This window comes from Plutella xylostella, chromosome 15 (assembly GCF_932276165.1).
Source record: "Plutella xylostella chromosome 15, ilPluXylo3.1, whole genome shotgun sequence".
Taxonomy (NCBI): domain Eukaryota; kingdom Metazoa; phylum Arthropoda; class Insecta; order Lepidoptera; family Plutellidae; genus Plutella; species Plutella xylostella.
The window spans coordinates 1,120,058-1,137,659 of record NC_063995.1 but is presented as its reverse complement, the minus strand read 5'-3'; the positions used below and the strand labels follow the sequence as shown (position 1 = coordinate 1,137,659).

Sequence of the window (17,602 nt, the reverse complement as noted above, 5' to 3'; positions counted from 1 at the left end):
GTATGGGCATGGGAAAGAGGACCCCTGGATGACTATTCCCACCACTAAAAGCTGGTTAAAAATAAAACAACACAGTTAACTACACAAAAATGTATTTAAGTCAATCTGATGGTCGCAAAACATTGAACTGTCTCGTATACATGGTTCGGCGCGCCGCGTCGGTGCGGACAATACAAACTCAACCTATTCTAAGCATATTAAAATTCACTTTTAAATATAAATACTTTATGCATGTAAAACATTAGCGTGTTTAAATGTACCTAATTAAATACAACAGCGGCGCGACCAATATCAATGTTCCACATTAAACATTTTCAATTAAATTTCTCATATTCTCGTATACTGTTTTAGATATATTGTTTTAGAACACATCAACTTAATACTAGCAAATTTTCTCATGACCTATCACTAAGTGGAGTTCAACGCAGACATTCGGAACATAGACTCTTGCATCAAACAATTGACAGAAAAAAATAACTCGGTCGCTAAATTCAGTGCAACGAACATCGCACTCAACTCACCAACGCGAGCCAAACTTATCAACATTAAATTATTAGAACTTAATGGCTAACATTAAAAATATATATTGTGCCATAAAAGTAGCACCGTATAAAAATTATATTGTTCAGATATTCACAACTCCTAAACGGCTCGAAAATGATAAAACAAAATGAACAACCAACGAAATACACAATAAGCCGCCACGTGTTCTATGTTCTAGTTTTAATTTACTTGTCTTCGCATGCGCTCCTGTGAGATCTATGCGCGCTCATCACTTTCAACTTTGTATACTGAAACTCAGCCTTTCATAAGGATTAATTTATAATTCAGAATAATTTAAGCGCTAACAAGTCAACTGGGAAGGTTTTGCTACTGGTGTAAATAGAGCCAAGTGGCATGAGAAACAATGAGCCACTGGTCTAGAGTCACAGGACACTGGAGATAGGCCGAGCCCTGCGCAGGCTATGGACACAACCGTTACAACATTACAAAATTGCACACATTCCGTGTCGGTCCCACAATTGTAGGACCCGATACCTCGGCACAACACATCTCATCACTTACATCTAACTAAACTAGGCTTTCTTACAGCTATCGTATATTTATATCCACCGTGAGGTGAAATGATTAAGTATATCGTGTTTACGTCGAGAGTTAGGCCTAGAAGGCTAAAAACATTCTTGCGTTTAGATTAGAGTAACCAGTTTAAACTGTGTATTTGTTAAAACTTCGCTATACATGCCGTATACCAAGTGCCAAAATTTATCTTAAAAATCATAATTCAATAATTAATACTTTCAAATAATAACTTTCAACGATTTTCGAATAAAATTTAAAAATAAAATTAATACTACAGAAAACTGATATTTTTTCTTCGCTCAGATTGATTTGGAAAAATATCTTCAAATTAATTATAAATACTGGGTTCCAGTCCAAATGTAGAATAATACAAAACAATCAATCGATAGTAAAAATACATTCAAGATTTCCATTTCATTAGGCCTGCTTTCGATCAGAAATATATAATAAACATAGGAAAATTAATTTAAAACTGTGATGTCAAATTGTAATACATGTTACATCTATAATGTAGGTTCAAATATTAAAAATATATTACTACGGCAATACAACATAATGCCACACTTTAAGTAACTTCATTATATAATAAGTGGCCTAATTTTTATCTCTATGTGGCTAACATCACATAGGTACAGTACAGAGATGCTTACCACAGAGTTTCCAACAGCAAATAAATTATGGCAAAAATATGGAAGCTGAACGATTTTTGCGTAACTGCCGCCCGCCATTACCTGAGAACAAAATGCACAAATAAATATCTAGAAATATGTCATATAAATTGAAAGAAGATAAATTATACTTGGTAGTTTTTTTTTGTGAAAAGTGAACCAACACGTTCTTTATCCTAACCTACTTTAGAATCATAACTCGTGCTCACTAATAAACAGGAGCGGAATAACTGGGCTCCGAGCCAAAACTGCAGCATGCATTCTATACCACACTTGCATACTTTATGAACATTAATGCAGGTATTCTCAACTCGCAGTTTCCAAAAAAGATATTCGACGAACTCAAATATCACCAAGATTGCCAATCGCGCTTTAAAGATAGGGTATTTATGTTTCACAGTGGTCATAACAAACAATAGTAACAATTTGTAAATGGCGGATGCACTCGAGTTGTATGGCTCAGTTATAGAGTATTTTATATTCTACTACTAGCTCTCTCTATACTCTACCAACTCTACTATCTATTACTAGTATACCATTTTCCCCTTATTTTTTCATCCTTCGACCCTGACATCACTCACCGCTCTACGGCGACAGATCCTGGTGCATCGGGTCGTATCCCATGGACCCATCGTACCCGGGCTGGGGCTGGTCGTAGCCGGGCGCCGGCAGCGAGTAGCCCATGGAGTCCTGCGTGGGCGCCGGCGACATCATGGGCGTGGCCGTGCCGCTCGCCGCGCCCATCGAGTACGGAGACGCGCCTGCAGCTAACGAACACGGACGGTGTGGACAAACTTGTCGTGGTAATGCAATAGTAGTGTGCCACAGATATATCTGAGCACCTTTCTTTTGAGTATTTTAATTGGCAGAAACTAGTTCATAATAGGATTTTAGATAGATCTACTCACCAAAGTGTACCTTAATCATTTTCGTGGGTTGATCAAATATCTCTGTGGCACACCCAGGGTTATAAGCTTAATAAAACTTTTTTTTACATTAGTTTTCATAAGCTTGAAAAGGTAAGAAGGCATATAGTGTTGGAACCTTAGTATGTAATGGGTGGAAATATTTAAATGCTTTTTACTGAATGATGTAATTAATGAAATTAGAAAATAGGTTAAAATAGAATCCTAGCTCAGCAATGTGATAAATAAAAAGCCAGATATCCTATTGAGCCCTATTCTCCAGGCACGAACCTAAAGTTCAGGAACATTATCAAGTTGAACCCATGAACACTTATTCTACATTGTTTTTATTTCATTTAAATTTCAGGTATTGGATTGTTGTAAATTGAAGCTTTGTGCCTAGACAATGGGGTCCATTATTACTGTATCGTGAGGCTCTGGCTGGAGGGGGGCTACTGTCGCGCCGCCCGCCGCCGATCCACGACAGGTCTGTGACGGAAACGGAAGTCAGAGCGAGCGACGAGATGGGACGGACAGACAGAGGGAAACTACACAGTTATAGCACCTTTCTAATTCAGTCGGCTTATAAGTAGTTAACCATTTCTTCATTGGAAGGAGACCCGTGCCCCAGCAGTGGGGACGTGATGGGTCGTGATGATGATAAGTAGTTGCCTATCACTCTGATGAGAACAGTAGTACAAGAGAGAGGGCACAAAATATATGACGACCGAAATAAGAAGGTGCAATAAGACGTCACGATTTATGTTCGAACCCTACAGCTAATATTTAATTCAAAGAGGAGTGTATTTAGATTATTTTTGTCGCAGCCATTTCCGTCACATCTCTGCCGCGAACGCAACGACCATTAAAACGCACGGCGTAACATGAAGGACACATTTCAACATGGTAACAAATTCACGTTACGGTAACAACTCGACGTAACAAACAAACAAAAGTGTTACCGGCTGCCTTCTTGGCGGCGTAGAGGTTGGCCTCCTCCTGCGCCTTGCCGATGTTCTTCTTGTAGCGGATGCGCTTGTTTCCGAACCAATTCGACACCTGCAAGAAGAAATGTGTTAGTACATTGTAGCGAATGTAAGGTGATGGTGAAGATACATGAGAGTATGGCATATGTGTAGATAGTGTAAGCAATGCTGGGCAGATCTAGTAGTAAAGTTTTCATCAAGTAAATTATGTTATAGCCTGCTGGCTAGATGATATTTGATTTGTTATTTATGTTCATAGATTTCTGCGTACTTCTGGACATAGATTTCTGCGTGTGTAAAAACAATACTTCTACAAATCAATATTATTGGAAAATCTTGTAGCAGTATAGTAAAAGTACACTTCCATTATTTTTATTGCCAGTGCAAACCCCAAAAGTGTACTATGCTGCACGATGATCATGATGTAGGTACCGTTCAGCTCACCCCAGTCAGTACCCTCTATCCAGCCGATACCTGCGACACGGTGATGCCGCAGCGGCGCGCCAGCTCCTCCTTCACCTCCTCGCTCGGGTAGGGGTTCGCCAGATGCGAGTAGAAGTACTCATTCAGCAGCTCCAGCGCCTGCTTGGTGAAGTTGCGCCGCCGCCGCCGGCTGTCCAGGAAGCTGCAAGACACGCCACATGCAGAAAAGGCCAAGTACCTGGGACACGGTGATGCCACACTTGCGCGCCAGTTCCTCCTTGGCCTCCTCACTGGGGTAGGGGTTCGAGAGGTGCGAGTAGAAGTACTCGTTGAGGATCTCGGACGCCTGCTTGCTAAAGTTGCGCCGCTTGCGGCGGGCGTCCAGGAAACTGCAAGCAAGGGACGGTTGAGGCGGACCAAAGTTGAGCTGGCGACGTGGCGGGCTCTTGTATGGGTCAGAGGGTTTGGATCGGTCTTGTTAAGACCGTAAATAATTGTAGAGGAAGTGGGGTGTAAATAATGGGAACGAAGAATGGTATTATCATTATTATTACCAGTGACCAGTACAAGAGCCAATTTTTGCCTAAAGCATTTCAATATGCTCCTTGTTGGTATATTTAAGAGGTGGACAACCATGTAAAAAATATTCAATGGATTAAATAAAAAACACAGCAGTCTCTTGAACTGCTTCATTCATACTGTAGATTAATTTATACTTATTCATTTATTTTGTCAAGTAACCACAGTTATGTGGAACTAGCAACCTTACAACTATGACTATAGTGAGCGCACTCACCGCGAGCGCAGGATCATGACGGCCTCGCACGTGGACTGCTTCAGCTGCATCTGGATGGAGCTGAACTTCTTGTGGATGATCTGCACCATGCGCTCAATCTCCTGCACAAATAGGTATAAAGTTTTTTTTAAACAATCCTAAAATTTATACAATGCTAAAATGAGTTTTATTGCAAGAAAAGTATGAGTGACATGAAGGCTTGACTTGAGATGTTTCCGAAGTTTCCGAAACAGTATTTTAGCTAGAATAGTTTTGCATATATGGATACCCTATTTTTACAGGAGCCCCTGACAGTTGGTTAATACGTATAAATACAAATACATGGTAATGGATTTACGTGAATGAATAGTGCACATTACCTTAGGCGTGATCGGGCGCGTGCGGCTCTGCTCGCGCAGCAAGTTCATGACGTGGGTGGTGAACTCGTTGCAGGCGTTCTCGTACTTGTCCAGCTCCTGGTGGTAGATCTGCCGGATCTGGGCCAGCTTGGCGCGGTAGTCCGAGTGCTCGATGGCGTTATCTGCTTGGGCCACAGTGCCTTAAGTTGCAGCAGGTGAGCGGGTGCGGGACAGAAATAGACACATGCATCTCCATCCCATCCGAATGCGTTAGTATTGTGTGATGTGCCAGGGTTTCCGAATAGAACAGAACTGTCTTACCAGATGGTTGTAGTAGGTGTATTTTGATAAATTCTTAAGCATCTGTATTTACAATATAAATTGACAAGAATTAAAGTCCTTTTGGAAGTCCTGGCACTTCACTTTTGGTTAGTATTAGATAGCAATTCAGAACTCTGGTCATCTAATGTTGTACTGGTTAATAGATCTTACTTGTTTCAAAGCTATTGGCTATAAATATCTACCACACCCTGACCAGATTCAACATGCATGAAAAGCTTCTAAGTTTTTAATTAAACTCAATTTATTATTGTTCATGTGATTAGACCATTTAATGCAATACATCAGACTTGTGTCTTATTTTTTTTAAGGAACTCATCATAAGATCTAATGATGCAGCAAAAACACCAATTATAAACTTAATAAGTAGCCATAAATCGTTTAGAAAGTTTTACAGAGTGCATATGAAAGAAACTCATTTTAAAATGGATCATTAATTTAGAATTCTTAATAACACTCACTAAAACATTTATGACTTTAAAATTTCACATTGAAGGCTTTCTTCTAACAAGGTTTGACGCGACCCAGCTCAGCGGCTCAGCCCAGGGGTGGCCCGGCTGGCCGGTGCGCTGCGTGGCGTCGCCTGGTGGGAAAAGTGCCTTCGTTACCCCATTCGCCAGCGGCGGCAGAGGCGGAGGCCGCGGCGCCGGCGCCCCCGCCCTTCTCCGGGCCCGCCACCCCCTCGGCGATCAGCATGTTGTCCAGCCGCATCAGCTGAGGGTCTGGGGGCTCCTCCTCTTGTGTGTTCCGGAGCGACAGAACTGCACAAAACATTGTTTATCATGAGAAACAAAGAACAAAGCTTGCTATGCTTTGGGCATTTAGGTGAGGATAGGCATATAGGTACCTGTCTTTTCTTTGATTTCACACAGCACCGAGAATAATGCAGGCTTCATTCTGTGACAGTTCAGTGTATGTTTCCTGGCTTGAGCCTCGTCCAAGCTCTGGTCCGTTATGTTCATGATTTGCTGCAAGATTTCCCCGATGTCTTGCTTGCGGGCTTCGCTCTCGCCAGTGGTCGGCGTGGAGTCTCCGCCGGGCAGGCCGTAGCCCCCGGGGCCCATGAGACCGCCGCTATGCGCCATCATTCTGTTCGGATCATCCATTTCTTTTTACACCCAACACATAAATAAATACACCGTCCGTAAACACTATTCACGTATACTGATTTGTACGTTAGTAAACTTGAATCGCAAAGTAGTAAATAAAAATAACACGTCTGTAAAAGCTTCACTACTATTGACAAAAGAAAGTGAATTTTGATGTAAATTTTATTGGAAAATGCACAGCTTCCCCAGCCATAAAATGGCCGACAATTAGAGATACCAGTTAAAAAATATTTGTATCACCCAATACTTATAGTATGAAATGTCATCAAAATTTTAGAAAAATATTATATCTAGGGGCTGAGTGGAACTTTTGGACCCTGATGCAGGAATAAATCTTGTATGATAACAAATTAATCATAAATTTAATAAAATGAAACGAAAAACACAATATATTTTACCTAGAACGGTGGGAAAGTTTAATTTACTGGCAACATTATAAAAAAAACACAAACTAGTGTTACTAGAAATAAAAATATATTATAAATGACTTCAGAAGAATGACTCACTCCGAGGTGGTCTGGTAGAGATCGCTTTTAGCGATAAGTCCGCCTATATTTTATTATGTGGTAGTAATGTACAATAAAGTTGAATAATAAAACGGTATCAGAACGTAATATTATTTATTACTTAATTATTATCAATACAAAACAACTCAATCTCCATGTCAAGTAGATGTAGTCACAGATTTAAACAACAATATTGTAATAAGGATCTTAAAAGTCTATATAACACGGACAATGAAACAAGTAGTCAACGGCTTAAGTACAACAGTATGGTGTGGAGGTTTGTTGCATGGAGAGCGGATGGAGGCGCTTGAGGCGCGGTATTATCTGTGGCGGCGGTCTCTGGAGCGCGAGCGGTGGCGGTGGCGGCCGCGGTCGGAGGAGCGGTCGCGCGCGCGGTCCGGCGAGCGGTCTCGGTGCCGGTCACGATCCTTGCGGTCGCGGTCTCGGCGTTCCCTGTCTCGATCACGATCACGGTCTCTATCGCGCTCGTCTCTTCGTGGTCGATCCTTCGAGTATCTGAAGAGATTAAATCATGTTAAGTTGTTAAGAACAGACAGCAACATTCACGATAGCTTCAAGAGGGTGAATGGGTACAGTAGGACATCTGTGTTATCGAAGAGGGCAATAGGAATCTGTCTTAACTTACGCTTACGGACCAAAAAGGTTGCACCAGCACCAGTGGTCTCATAACATAAAACATTATGATCATATAAAGTGTATTCACTAACCTGTCCTGATCTCCATAATCCCTGCGGTCACGGTCGTCATGCTCGCGGCGGTCGTCGCGCGGCGGAGGCGCGTTGCCGCCGGCGTTGTTGCGCTGGTAACTCGGAGCCGCCTGCGCCGGAGGCGCGTTCTGACGGTTGAACTCTGCTAGTCTGTAGAGATATGGCGTTTATAACTTGTGGAATAAAAAAAGGCAATCTGTGGCTTTTCGAGGGTACTGTTTATAGTTACTTCCAATTTGCTTTGATTACACTTATTAGGAAAAATATAACAACATATTTATGATTATTAGTTCCAAATAGGTAAACTCACCTTTGTTCAATCTGTTTCTGTATGGGCACTGGTATCCGGGGAAACAGTGTGCTGAACCAGTCAAGCTTGGTGAGCATCTGCCGCACCAGTGTGCCAATAGTGGTAGCATTACCACCACCAGCCCGCGGCTCTATCTCCTCTTCATCATTCAGGTAGTCCACATACCAGTCAAACAGGTCAGCTGGTGGCTGTGTGTATCTTATGTACATGAATCCTGGAACAGCATAGCAAGTTTACTGGAGTGATCTTCAAATATGCATGGATAGGTTGCAGTTTACAGTTACATACAGATATTGTACACAGATCTTGCATCTCTACAGTTAATTCTTGGTGTGATGTTAGCAGATAATCAAAAAAGCATAGCTGAATCCAGGCACTGAAAATTTAAGGCACACAGAAAAATATTGAAAGAAATAAGCATAAAAGATAGAAAAAAATATGTGGGACATATCATCATACCTACCGAGGGCTCGGATGAAGGGTGAGTCGGTGTGAGTGAGGAGGCCGTTCACCTGCTTGCGCGTCAGCCGCAGCGTGTACAGCTTGTACAGGAGACAGAAGGCTGTGGACACTATGCCACCCGCTCCCACTCCTCGGACCTGTATATTCAGTCATACATTTTTAAAATTACAATACTTATGGATTACAAATCAAACTTGAGGTGTTGGACTGTGTGAGAATAGAGTTACCCCCTTATTCATAAAAAAGTTACTGGACTTTTTTATGAATAAGGGTAAGTAGGTAAACATAATAAATACTACACAAGGTCTAGTGAAGTCTAGTCTATCATTCTTCTTACTCACATGTCTTGAGAGCATTGAAACAAAGAAATCATTGAAAGTAGTAGTATGAGAATAAACAAAGCATGGAGAGCCATACATAATGAAGTCATTTATGATTATAATTTAGCATACTGGTGAATAAAACCTCAGATATACTTTTAACATTTTCCATCACATTGCTAATATTCAATTGAAAATCTGCTGATGTTTCTGGTTTCACAGTTTGGTTTAGTACCTATAGTTTATTATGAGGTTGTTGAAATGTTGAGCTTGCCACACAGTCAACAGCAAGCTAGACACAGTAACATAACTACACATGCCGATATTAGCTGTTCAGAGTTAGCTAAGTACAACACAAGAATAGAATGTAGAATGACATACTCACGCCGCCACACATGCCCGTCTGCCCGGCGGTCTTGCGGCTGCCGCGCTCCCACGGCTCCAGGTGCTTCACCTGGTAGTAGATCTCATCCACCACCTCGTGGTATGTCTTCAACTTGAACAGGTGCACTGGACACAAACAAACAATACGTTAATTAAGACAAAAATGGGGCACGAACGAAAGGAGAACCCAAACACTTGGCACTCTCCTCCTCTGCTCCTGTACGATGCTCAGTTTGCTTACCTACCTTTGAAGTAGCTAGAACCTTGGATATTCGCTAAAATTAAAGGGTTCAGATTCATAGTTTGCTCGTTACCCCATATTGGTAATACGTTATGCTGCTTCCCAGTTTTCTGAGGCTTTTGCTGACAATCTGAAAGAGAAAACACATTAGAACAAAATGTTTCGCATAGCAAAGCTTTGTCGAATCGATGCGAGCAGTACCTTCCACATCAGCCATATTTATTATTTATCATATGAATTCTATATTATAGACTGAAGTTAACAATGAAACAAAATAATCTAGATAAAATTTGTGTGTGTATCACAATTTACAAGAGGCAAACGTAAAAGAAAAGGAGGAAATTCAACCACAAAACAACATGGCGTCAATTCAATGAATGAACGAAAGAACGAAACTATTGAAAAAAAAAGATAGTTGAATGAACGAATCTTTTACACAGAGTAAAAAGTTTAACTATTATTATTCTGAGTTTCAGAGTAAGGATACATTTTTCACATGCTATATATAGTTTACAACCAAGACTTTTATGATTATCGGGCAGCAAATCAAATGCATTGCAACTGCTATACTTCCGTGCCAAATGCAGATTCCCCATTGAACTATTCATGGATATACAATAAAACCCACTTCATTGATAAGTTGAGTAGACACTACAAGTAGGATCGTGTATAGGCATGAGCTACTTTTGACGTTCGAGTTAAAAACTATAATAACATCCGTTCGTTTTGATTCTTTTAAAATGTACTACATAAACGAAAACCTATAATGCATTTAATTCTAATTTATATGAAAGATTAATAATAAAAATCATTAAATATAATTCTTTTTACATCTATTACAGCATATTTAAATAAAAAGTACTGTCTCTTAAACGGAAATAGCTCCAAGTAACCACACGTCACTCATGTCAAATTCTGAAAGATCTTCCAAAGAAAAAGCGGCTGTATCGAGAGTGAAACTGAAATTTATTTTTGGTGCTAGTGGTTGTGATACAGCTATTCAAAAATGCAAATACCGAATGAATATGTGTCTACGGCAGAAGATATTGCAGATCAGGTACCATAATTTTTTACTAGACCCCAAAATATTTAAAAATTCTTGTTGTACTGTCACGTCACCCGGACTTGAACCCCCGAGTATTCCTCAATAATTATTGAATTAAATTTTAGAACTCGTTTCTCCACTTTAATTATGGATAAAATTCTTTAATATCAATCTAGAGATTACTTAGAATTTCCATTGGATGTGTCGTTTATTGGAATTTTTATTTTCGTTACTATTTAAGTTTTATTTATCTACATTTCACAGTTACACTTACTTAAAATAACATTAAAAGTGTATATTTCCCACCACATTACTTAACTTCATCCTTTGCCAAAATTTCGAAACTGGGCCAGTGGAGTATCAACACTAAACTTGTCCTCATAACTTTCACCTTTTTGATAATGTATTGGGTGAGGCCTCCTTGCCACCATATGGTGCTACTTGCTGAACCAAACCCTAAAGCTGGTTTATATGATTTTATAATTTTCAGAAAGAAAACACAAAGCTTATCTTTTATTTCTTAAATAAATTTCATGAAATGTTTCAAGAAGTTTAGAAATAAACTTTCAGTCAAAGTTGCTACTGGAAGTTTCAATAAAACAAAATATTTTATCATAATTATTTTGTATTTTTGTGTAAATTTATTAGCTACGCATTATGAGATAGATAAAACTATTGTTTATAATGTGATTATAAGTTTTGCTTAGTTTATTAGTTTCACTATTTTGTCTTATCAGATAACTGACTTGGTATTGAATAATCAATTTATTGCACCAGTGTCCATGTAGAACAACAGTAGAATAATACTTCCTAATGATAACTACTATTGCTATTGTAACCAGTAAAGCCATATGATAAATAAATAAATTGCTAAATCTATGTTTAAATTACCACAGTACTTACAAATGTTATGAAAAATTTGTATTGTGACCATAATGCTTGCCGTATAACTAAGACATTCTTTTTTTAAATTTTCAGGTTATTCGAAAAGGCAAAAACATATTGCCAACAGTAGCACGGCTCTGCCTCATCTCCACATTCCTGGAAGATGGACTCCGCATGTGGTTCCAATGGTCGGAGCAGAGAGACTACATGGACATGTCGTGGGGCTGCGGGAAGATCCTTGCCACATTATTTGTTGTAAGTTTTTATTAACTTTATTTATGTAAGAAAATCTAGATGTAAAACAGTCTACTTTTCTCATCTACTTTTATGACCACCTATAAACCGTAGCCTATAAAATTATTGTACTTTTTAAAATTTAATGTATTTGGTCAACAATATTTTATGGTCACCCTCTTGACTTCATCATAAACCCAGATGTCTTCAGTGGAGTAATTACAGTCATGAGCATTACTACTTATGTGATATCCTATTTTAAAATAAACAAGGAAAATCATACATAGCCATGACTAGAATGTAGAACATTTTACTTTATTTTTATTTTATTTTTACCTTTGGCCTTCAGATATTTTCCAATATAATAATTCCTATGCAATTAAGTTATTCTCTTACCATTATTATACTACTAACAAAGCGCTTGTATTCCTGCAGATAGTGAATCTGTTTGGGCAGCTGGGCGGCTGCGTGATGGTGCTGGGCAGGCTGAAGGTAGACCTCGCGTGCGGGGTGCTCTTCTTCATTGTTGTGCTACAGGTTGGTTCTAAAATAACTATTATGATATGTGAGGATTGGCAGATTCGTGTTCACTTCTAAGGCATGAGACCATGACAGATGACTGTGATAAGATATGTAGGGTTATATGAATGGATGCTCCCCATGCGATGGACCCATTGCGAAAGACCATGGTTTATGGTGCTCCACACAAGTTACTCATGTTTTGTGCATCCAATAATTGCCACCTGGCCATGTTATCCCTACCGCGACTGATTTGGCTTCGAAGTTCGAAAGGTGAAATACTACAAGTCAGCATTAATTGAATTAGGAAGGACACTTTTCGTCTTCAGTTACTACATCTTATAAATCCTACTTTAAACAATGACCCACGTCAAAAGCCACGCCTACATAAAATCTGCTCACCACGTCGATACACGCGAAATCATCTCGTCACGATGATTAGATAATATATTACATAAAAATAAATTTACGCAAAATCATTTATTACAATACCTACTTGCCATGCCACCCTAATGTTTTAGATTCCCAAAACATACAATACCTTCGATAAATAAATATAATGGCAATGGCGTGACATGTGGAATAACCATGGGTATGCCTTGCCCAGCAGTGGTACACAAATATGGCTATATTATAAAAAACATAATATAAATATTCCTTCTTCCAGACGTTCGCGTACAGCATACTCTGGGACCTGCAGTTCCTGCTGCGCAACCTGGCGCTGATCGGCGCGCTGCTCCTAGTCCTAGCCGAGGCGCGCGCGGAGGGACGCAGCCTGTTCGCCGGCGTGCCCTCGCTCGGGGAGAACAAGCCCAAGACCTACCTTCAGCTGGCCGGCAGGATATTGTTGGCGTTCATGTTTGTCACGCTGCTGCGGTTTGAGGTGTCCTTCTTGCAGGTTAGTTGGGTTTTTTATGTGCTGTGCAGGTTTTGATGCCTATAAGCTTGAAACGGCTATGAGCATTCCCTTCTTGTTCAGAAAGTGAGCATGGCCGCGTGTTTTGAAACTATACAAGGCCAGAACGCACCCATAGTGTTCTAGCACTGTATAGTTTCAAGTGAATAAAAAAAAATATTTTACTTGAAAATATACACGATTTGTGCGTACTAATCGCGTATACTTTCAAGTTGGGATTTACGGAATCGTTCTTGAAAATATACATTGCTATTACGCACATTGCTTGATTGGCGTACTTGTCGCATATAATTTATACCTACATGCTGATTCTGATTTACTTAACTATTTCGGTAAATCTACATGACTACAATTTACTTGTTCTGCCTGTGAATTAAGAGTAATACCTTCTACACTCACGAGCAGGGGGGGGAGGGGGTACGGAAAACCTCACGAAACATCACGTGGGGGGAGGGGGGGTCTCGTTAGATATCACGTGTATTAATTTTTTGCCAAAAAGCGCTAGGTATTTCTAAACAGAAATTTTGAACGGCGCAAAAATTTGAACGATTTGTAGTATTACCTTGATTGACTCGCCCGCCGTTGCGTTTCAATTCAAAACGCAATTTTCGTTATATTTTTTGTAGTCAAAAATAGCCTTTACATAGACTCCCAAAAAATACACGTGATCCAAGGGGGGGGGGGAGGGGGGGTTGGTCCCAAACCTCACCAAATATCACCAGGGGGGAGGGGGGGGGCAATAAATGAGAAAAACGACCTCATGTGATTAATGGACGGCCCCCAATGAAAAAGTTCCAGTGGCTATAGCTCCTGAATGGAAAAGACTAGCTTAATGACTCCGTCGGCAATATTAAAGTACATTTAGCAGCGCATCAAAATATTAATATTATAAACAACTAAAAACGTAAATTTTGATCAAATTCTAAATTAAATGTTTTAAAAAATTGGGGTCATTTGGTGTTGACTTTTTGCTACTTGGACTTATTCGTGATGATGATGCAATGTTTAGAAAGCAATAGACTTATTACTATTTCGAATGAAAGAAAGAGAGAGCAACAATTCAAAAGGGCCACCTGGTAACTAATCACGTATACTTTCAAGTGCTCGCATGTCCGCTTGGCACTTGAAAATATACACGATTAGTACGCAGTGGTAACTGCTGCAGTATATTTTCAAGCCATAATTTTGGCCCAACTTACTTGAAAATATACGCGATTAGTGCGTAATGGCCTTGTATACTTTCAAGTAAATCATGGCATCATTTTAATTTGAAAATATACGCGAGCAGTCCCAACCTCTGCGTTCTGGCCTTGTATAGTTTCAAAACACGCAGCATGGCCACATTTAAGTTTTATTTTGATTTTAACGGGATATAAAGGGATAAATTGTTAATACAAGTAACCCACCCATATTGACCAATTTAGGAGCTTTTTATAGCCATCACAAAAGGCATTGTTAATCAATTAACGCGTGTAGCGCTACACTGCAAAGCTCTCTCTAATCTCATCTAGTGTAACCCAATGTTTATCGGTTCTCTTTTGACACACATTATACCTACATTATGTATGAATTAACATGCTTTTAAAGTTATAAAAACCATCGGCCGTTTCTATTCTAAATAAACGGTAAAAACAGTAGGTAACTTAAAGCTCAGCTCATAATTCTGAACCATTTTAGTGCTACAACTATATAAAATTTACAAAAAAATCCCTCCCATTCCTCTCATTCACCCCTTCTAAACACCCTACACAACACCCCCTGCCCACAGATAGTGCAAGACATCCTGGGCAGCGCGCTCATGGTCCTCGTGACCGTGGGGTACCGCACCAAGCTGTCGGCGCTGATGCTGGTGCTCGTGCTGAGCGTGCTCAACCTGTACCACAACGCGTGGTGGCTCGTGCCCACCTACAAGCCGTTGAGGGACTTCTTGAAGTACGACTTCTTCCAGGTATGTTGAGCTGATTTGTAATTATTGTAGCAGTTGCCATAAAAGTATTTTTGTTTCTTTAGGTAAATTATAAAAGGAATATAAATGAAGCTATGTGTATAGTTGAACATATAGCCAGCATAGCATTTGAAGTAGCCATTTAGCAAACATCGGCCCCAGGGTTTCCAACCGCAAACTTCGAAACTAACCTTAGCACAATGCGATGTCGAATGTAGGGTTTTTTCATGAAATGCAGTTCAACCTTGTCATACATGATATAGCCTACATGGCATTTTCGTAGAGCTTGCAATGCTATTGAATCAAGATGGTGCGCTTAGTGCGCTCAAGCAGTTTTAATGCATTCTTTATATAGGCACAGATCTATTGACGAGTCTATAGACAGTTTTAATTAACCAGTATATTCGTATATTCCAGACGTTATCAGTGATCGGCGGTCTGCTGATGATCGTGTCTCTGGGCCCGGGCGGCGTCAGCATGGACGAACACAAGAAGAAGTGGTAATCAGACGAGGATAGACTACGAGGGGAGCGGTGGCTCGCGCAGACGCCTGGAGTGTATCGGGAAGTCATTTTGACGAACGAACGCAGTGATTGACATTCAAATCACTCAGTTCGTTCGTCAAAATAAAGTCAATACTTGGAAGACAGGCAGAGGGAAGTAGTTGCTCAAATATGTTGTGAAGGTTTACCCTTTTTTATAAGCAATCGATTTATGGAATACTTTTACACGTGTCATGTTGTAAGGGTAAGATTCTGACTGTCGTTTTCAAGTGTGAAATAATCATGGAATGGAGAAGGAATGCTGGCACTGCGCGAGCCAGCGGCCGCCCCATCTGTTATTGCTAAGATTGTTACAATTATGGTGCGTGAGGTAATGTTAATTGAGGGCTGTATTACTAGATAACCTAGATTTATGCTCTAACTGGAACGAGTCTAAAACTAGATTTTTGGTAATAACGCCAAATGTAATTGGCCAGTCAAAAGTGAACGATATTTGCTTAGAAACACCTATATTTTTCCAAGTTTGTAAGAGAAATCGTGAATTTTTGAGTGGTATTTCATATTTGACCCAAGGATTATGTTTTCTGATATTATCTTTTATTTTAAAACAATTCGGTCGGCGTCGGAATTAGTAGGCTAGTATTTGGGATTTGATCGTTGTGGGTTTTGTCCATTATTCCATTGGGCTTTATTCTATTAAGAGAATATAAAAACGTGACTTATCATCACTTCAACATGGTATCCGCTCCTCTAATGTGAAGTCTAGATCTAGAATATTTTTTGTTATGTTTCGTTATATTTTTAATATTATTATTTTTGTGACGCAGGATTGGTTATTTTGTATGTTGTAGCTGTTATTTGGGGTTATGAGAGCATATTATGATAGCTTATTTCGATTAATGGGTCTAATAATATTTTTTTCCCTAGGTTCCTTTAACTAGGTATGTATATCATCAATTTTTATTGTTTGCTATTCCGACGTCTCCTTATAACAATAAATACCCTGTCAAAAGTAGATACATAATTTGAAATAAGTAAATATACAGTGTGATGTAAAAAATGCACTTGGCAATTAACTTTTTACACAGTTGTCCTTAAATAAATAAATAAATAAATAAATAAATAAATAATAATAAATATGTGGGGACATCTCACACACGGCCATCCGACCCCAAGCTAGGCAGAACCTGTGTTATGGGTGCCGGACAGCTGATATATCTACACAAATACATAGATAGATAGATACTAAATATAAATATCAACACCCAAGACCCGAGTACAAATATCTGTCTTTAAACAAATATCTGCCCCAGCCGGGAATCGAACCCGGGACCTTCGGCATAGCAGTCAGGGCCATTAACCACTACGCCATTCGACCGTCAAAACATCCTTACATCTAGTCAAAGTTAAGAAGCGCGTGGAACATCAGTAACTCAAGACAATACTATTTGACAACATTCTTCCACTTCACTACTTTCATATTTTTATTTCTGTCCTTAATATTCTTCTCCAGAAGTCGCCAAGCGACGGACGATTTATCCGAAGTGAAGTCATTTTTTATGTCACATTAATAAAATCACATTTTTACTCTTTTTTCCTCGAAGTAAAGATTGTTCGTCCCAATAGTATATGATTTGTGTTTTTCTATGTAGATAGTTTATGAGTCAATGTTTGATCTTTGTACTTATTGACTGAAATATTTGCCTCGGGGATTTATGATGAGAATTTTATATGTAGTCGGATATCGGATGATCCTGGAAAGCTTAGATTAGACTCAGAGATGACTTTTTTGACCTTTGTGTTTTTTATAGATATTTTTAATGACAAACATACATATTGTGCGACATAATATCATTCACTTCCCGTTTTTGCAATGTAAAAGAGAAAACTTTTGTGATTCCTTTTAATATTAAAATGTATTTAAAAGACAGATAAGTTATTTATTTTTATATATTTTTTG

The 17,602-nt window shown here is 39.3% G+C and overlaps 3 protein-coding genes across 9 annotated transcripts; 1 reads left to right on the top strand and 2 right to left on the bottom strand.

Moving 5' to 3' along the window:
• Positions 1–75: 75 nt before the first annotated feature.
• Positions 76–6,868, bottom strand: LOC105398635 (homeobox protein extradenticle). Of its 7 annotated transcripts, none has more exons than XM_038107794.2 (8): positions 6,383–6,868; positions 6,144–6,296; positions 5,218–5,396; positions 4,859–4,959; positions 4,114–4,264; positions 3,616–3,712; positions 2,330–2,515; positions 76–1,811 (listed from the first exon to the last, which is right to left on the bottom strand). In XM_038107794.2, the coding sequence occupies exons 1-7, from the start codon at positions 6,639–6,641 to the stop codon at positions 2,334–2,336; spliced, it is 1,122 nt and encodes a 373-aa protein (XP_037963722.1). In that variant the 5' UTR covers positions 6,642–6,868; the 3' UTR covers positions 76–1,811; positions 2,330–2,333. The 7 variants fall into 7 exon arrangements, with proteins under 7 accessions (XP_037963722.1, XP_037963724.1, XP_011569084.1 ...); XM_038107796.2 differs by having other exon boundaries at positions 2,330–2,509; XM_011570782.3 differs by lacking the exon at positions 4,114–4,264 and adding an exon at positions 4,301–4,451 and having other exon boundaries at positions 6,383–6,866.
• A 564-nt stretch (positions 6,869–7,432) lies between these two features.
• Positions 7,433–9,965, bottom strand: LOC105398634 (pre-mRNA-splicing factor 38B). Its single transcript, XM_011570781.3, has 7 exons — positions 9,797–9,965; positions 9,600–9,725; positions 9,356–9,480; positions 8,652–8,787; positions 8,189–8,402; positions 7,879–8,028; positions 7,433–7,666 (listed from the first exon to the last, which is right to left on the bottom strand). The coding sequence occupies exons 1-7, from the start codon at positions 9,810–9,812 to the stop codon at positions 7,471–7,473; spliced, it is 963 nt and encodes a 320-aa protein (XP_011569083.3). The 5' UTR covers positions 9,813–9,965; the 3' UTR covers positions 7,433–7,470.
• A 531-nt stretch (positions 9,966–10,496) lies between these two features.
• Positions 10,497–16,634, top strand: LOC105398633 (surfeit locus protein 4 homolog). Its single transcript, XM_011570779.3, has 6 exons — positions 10,497–10,652; positions 11,619–11,780; positions 12,195–12,296; positions 12,946–13,176; positions 14,963–15,142; positions 15,557–16,634. The coding sequence occupies exons 1-6, from the start codon at positions 10,602–10,604 to the stop codon at positions 15,641–15,643; spliced, it is 813 nt and encodes a 270-aa protein (XP_011569081.2). The 5' UTR covers positions 10,497–10,601; the 3' UTR covers positions 15,644–16,634.
• The last annotated feature ends 968 nt before the right edge of the window (positions 16,635–17,602 follow it).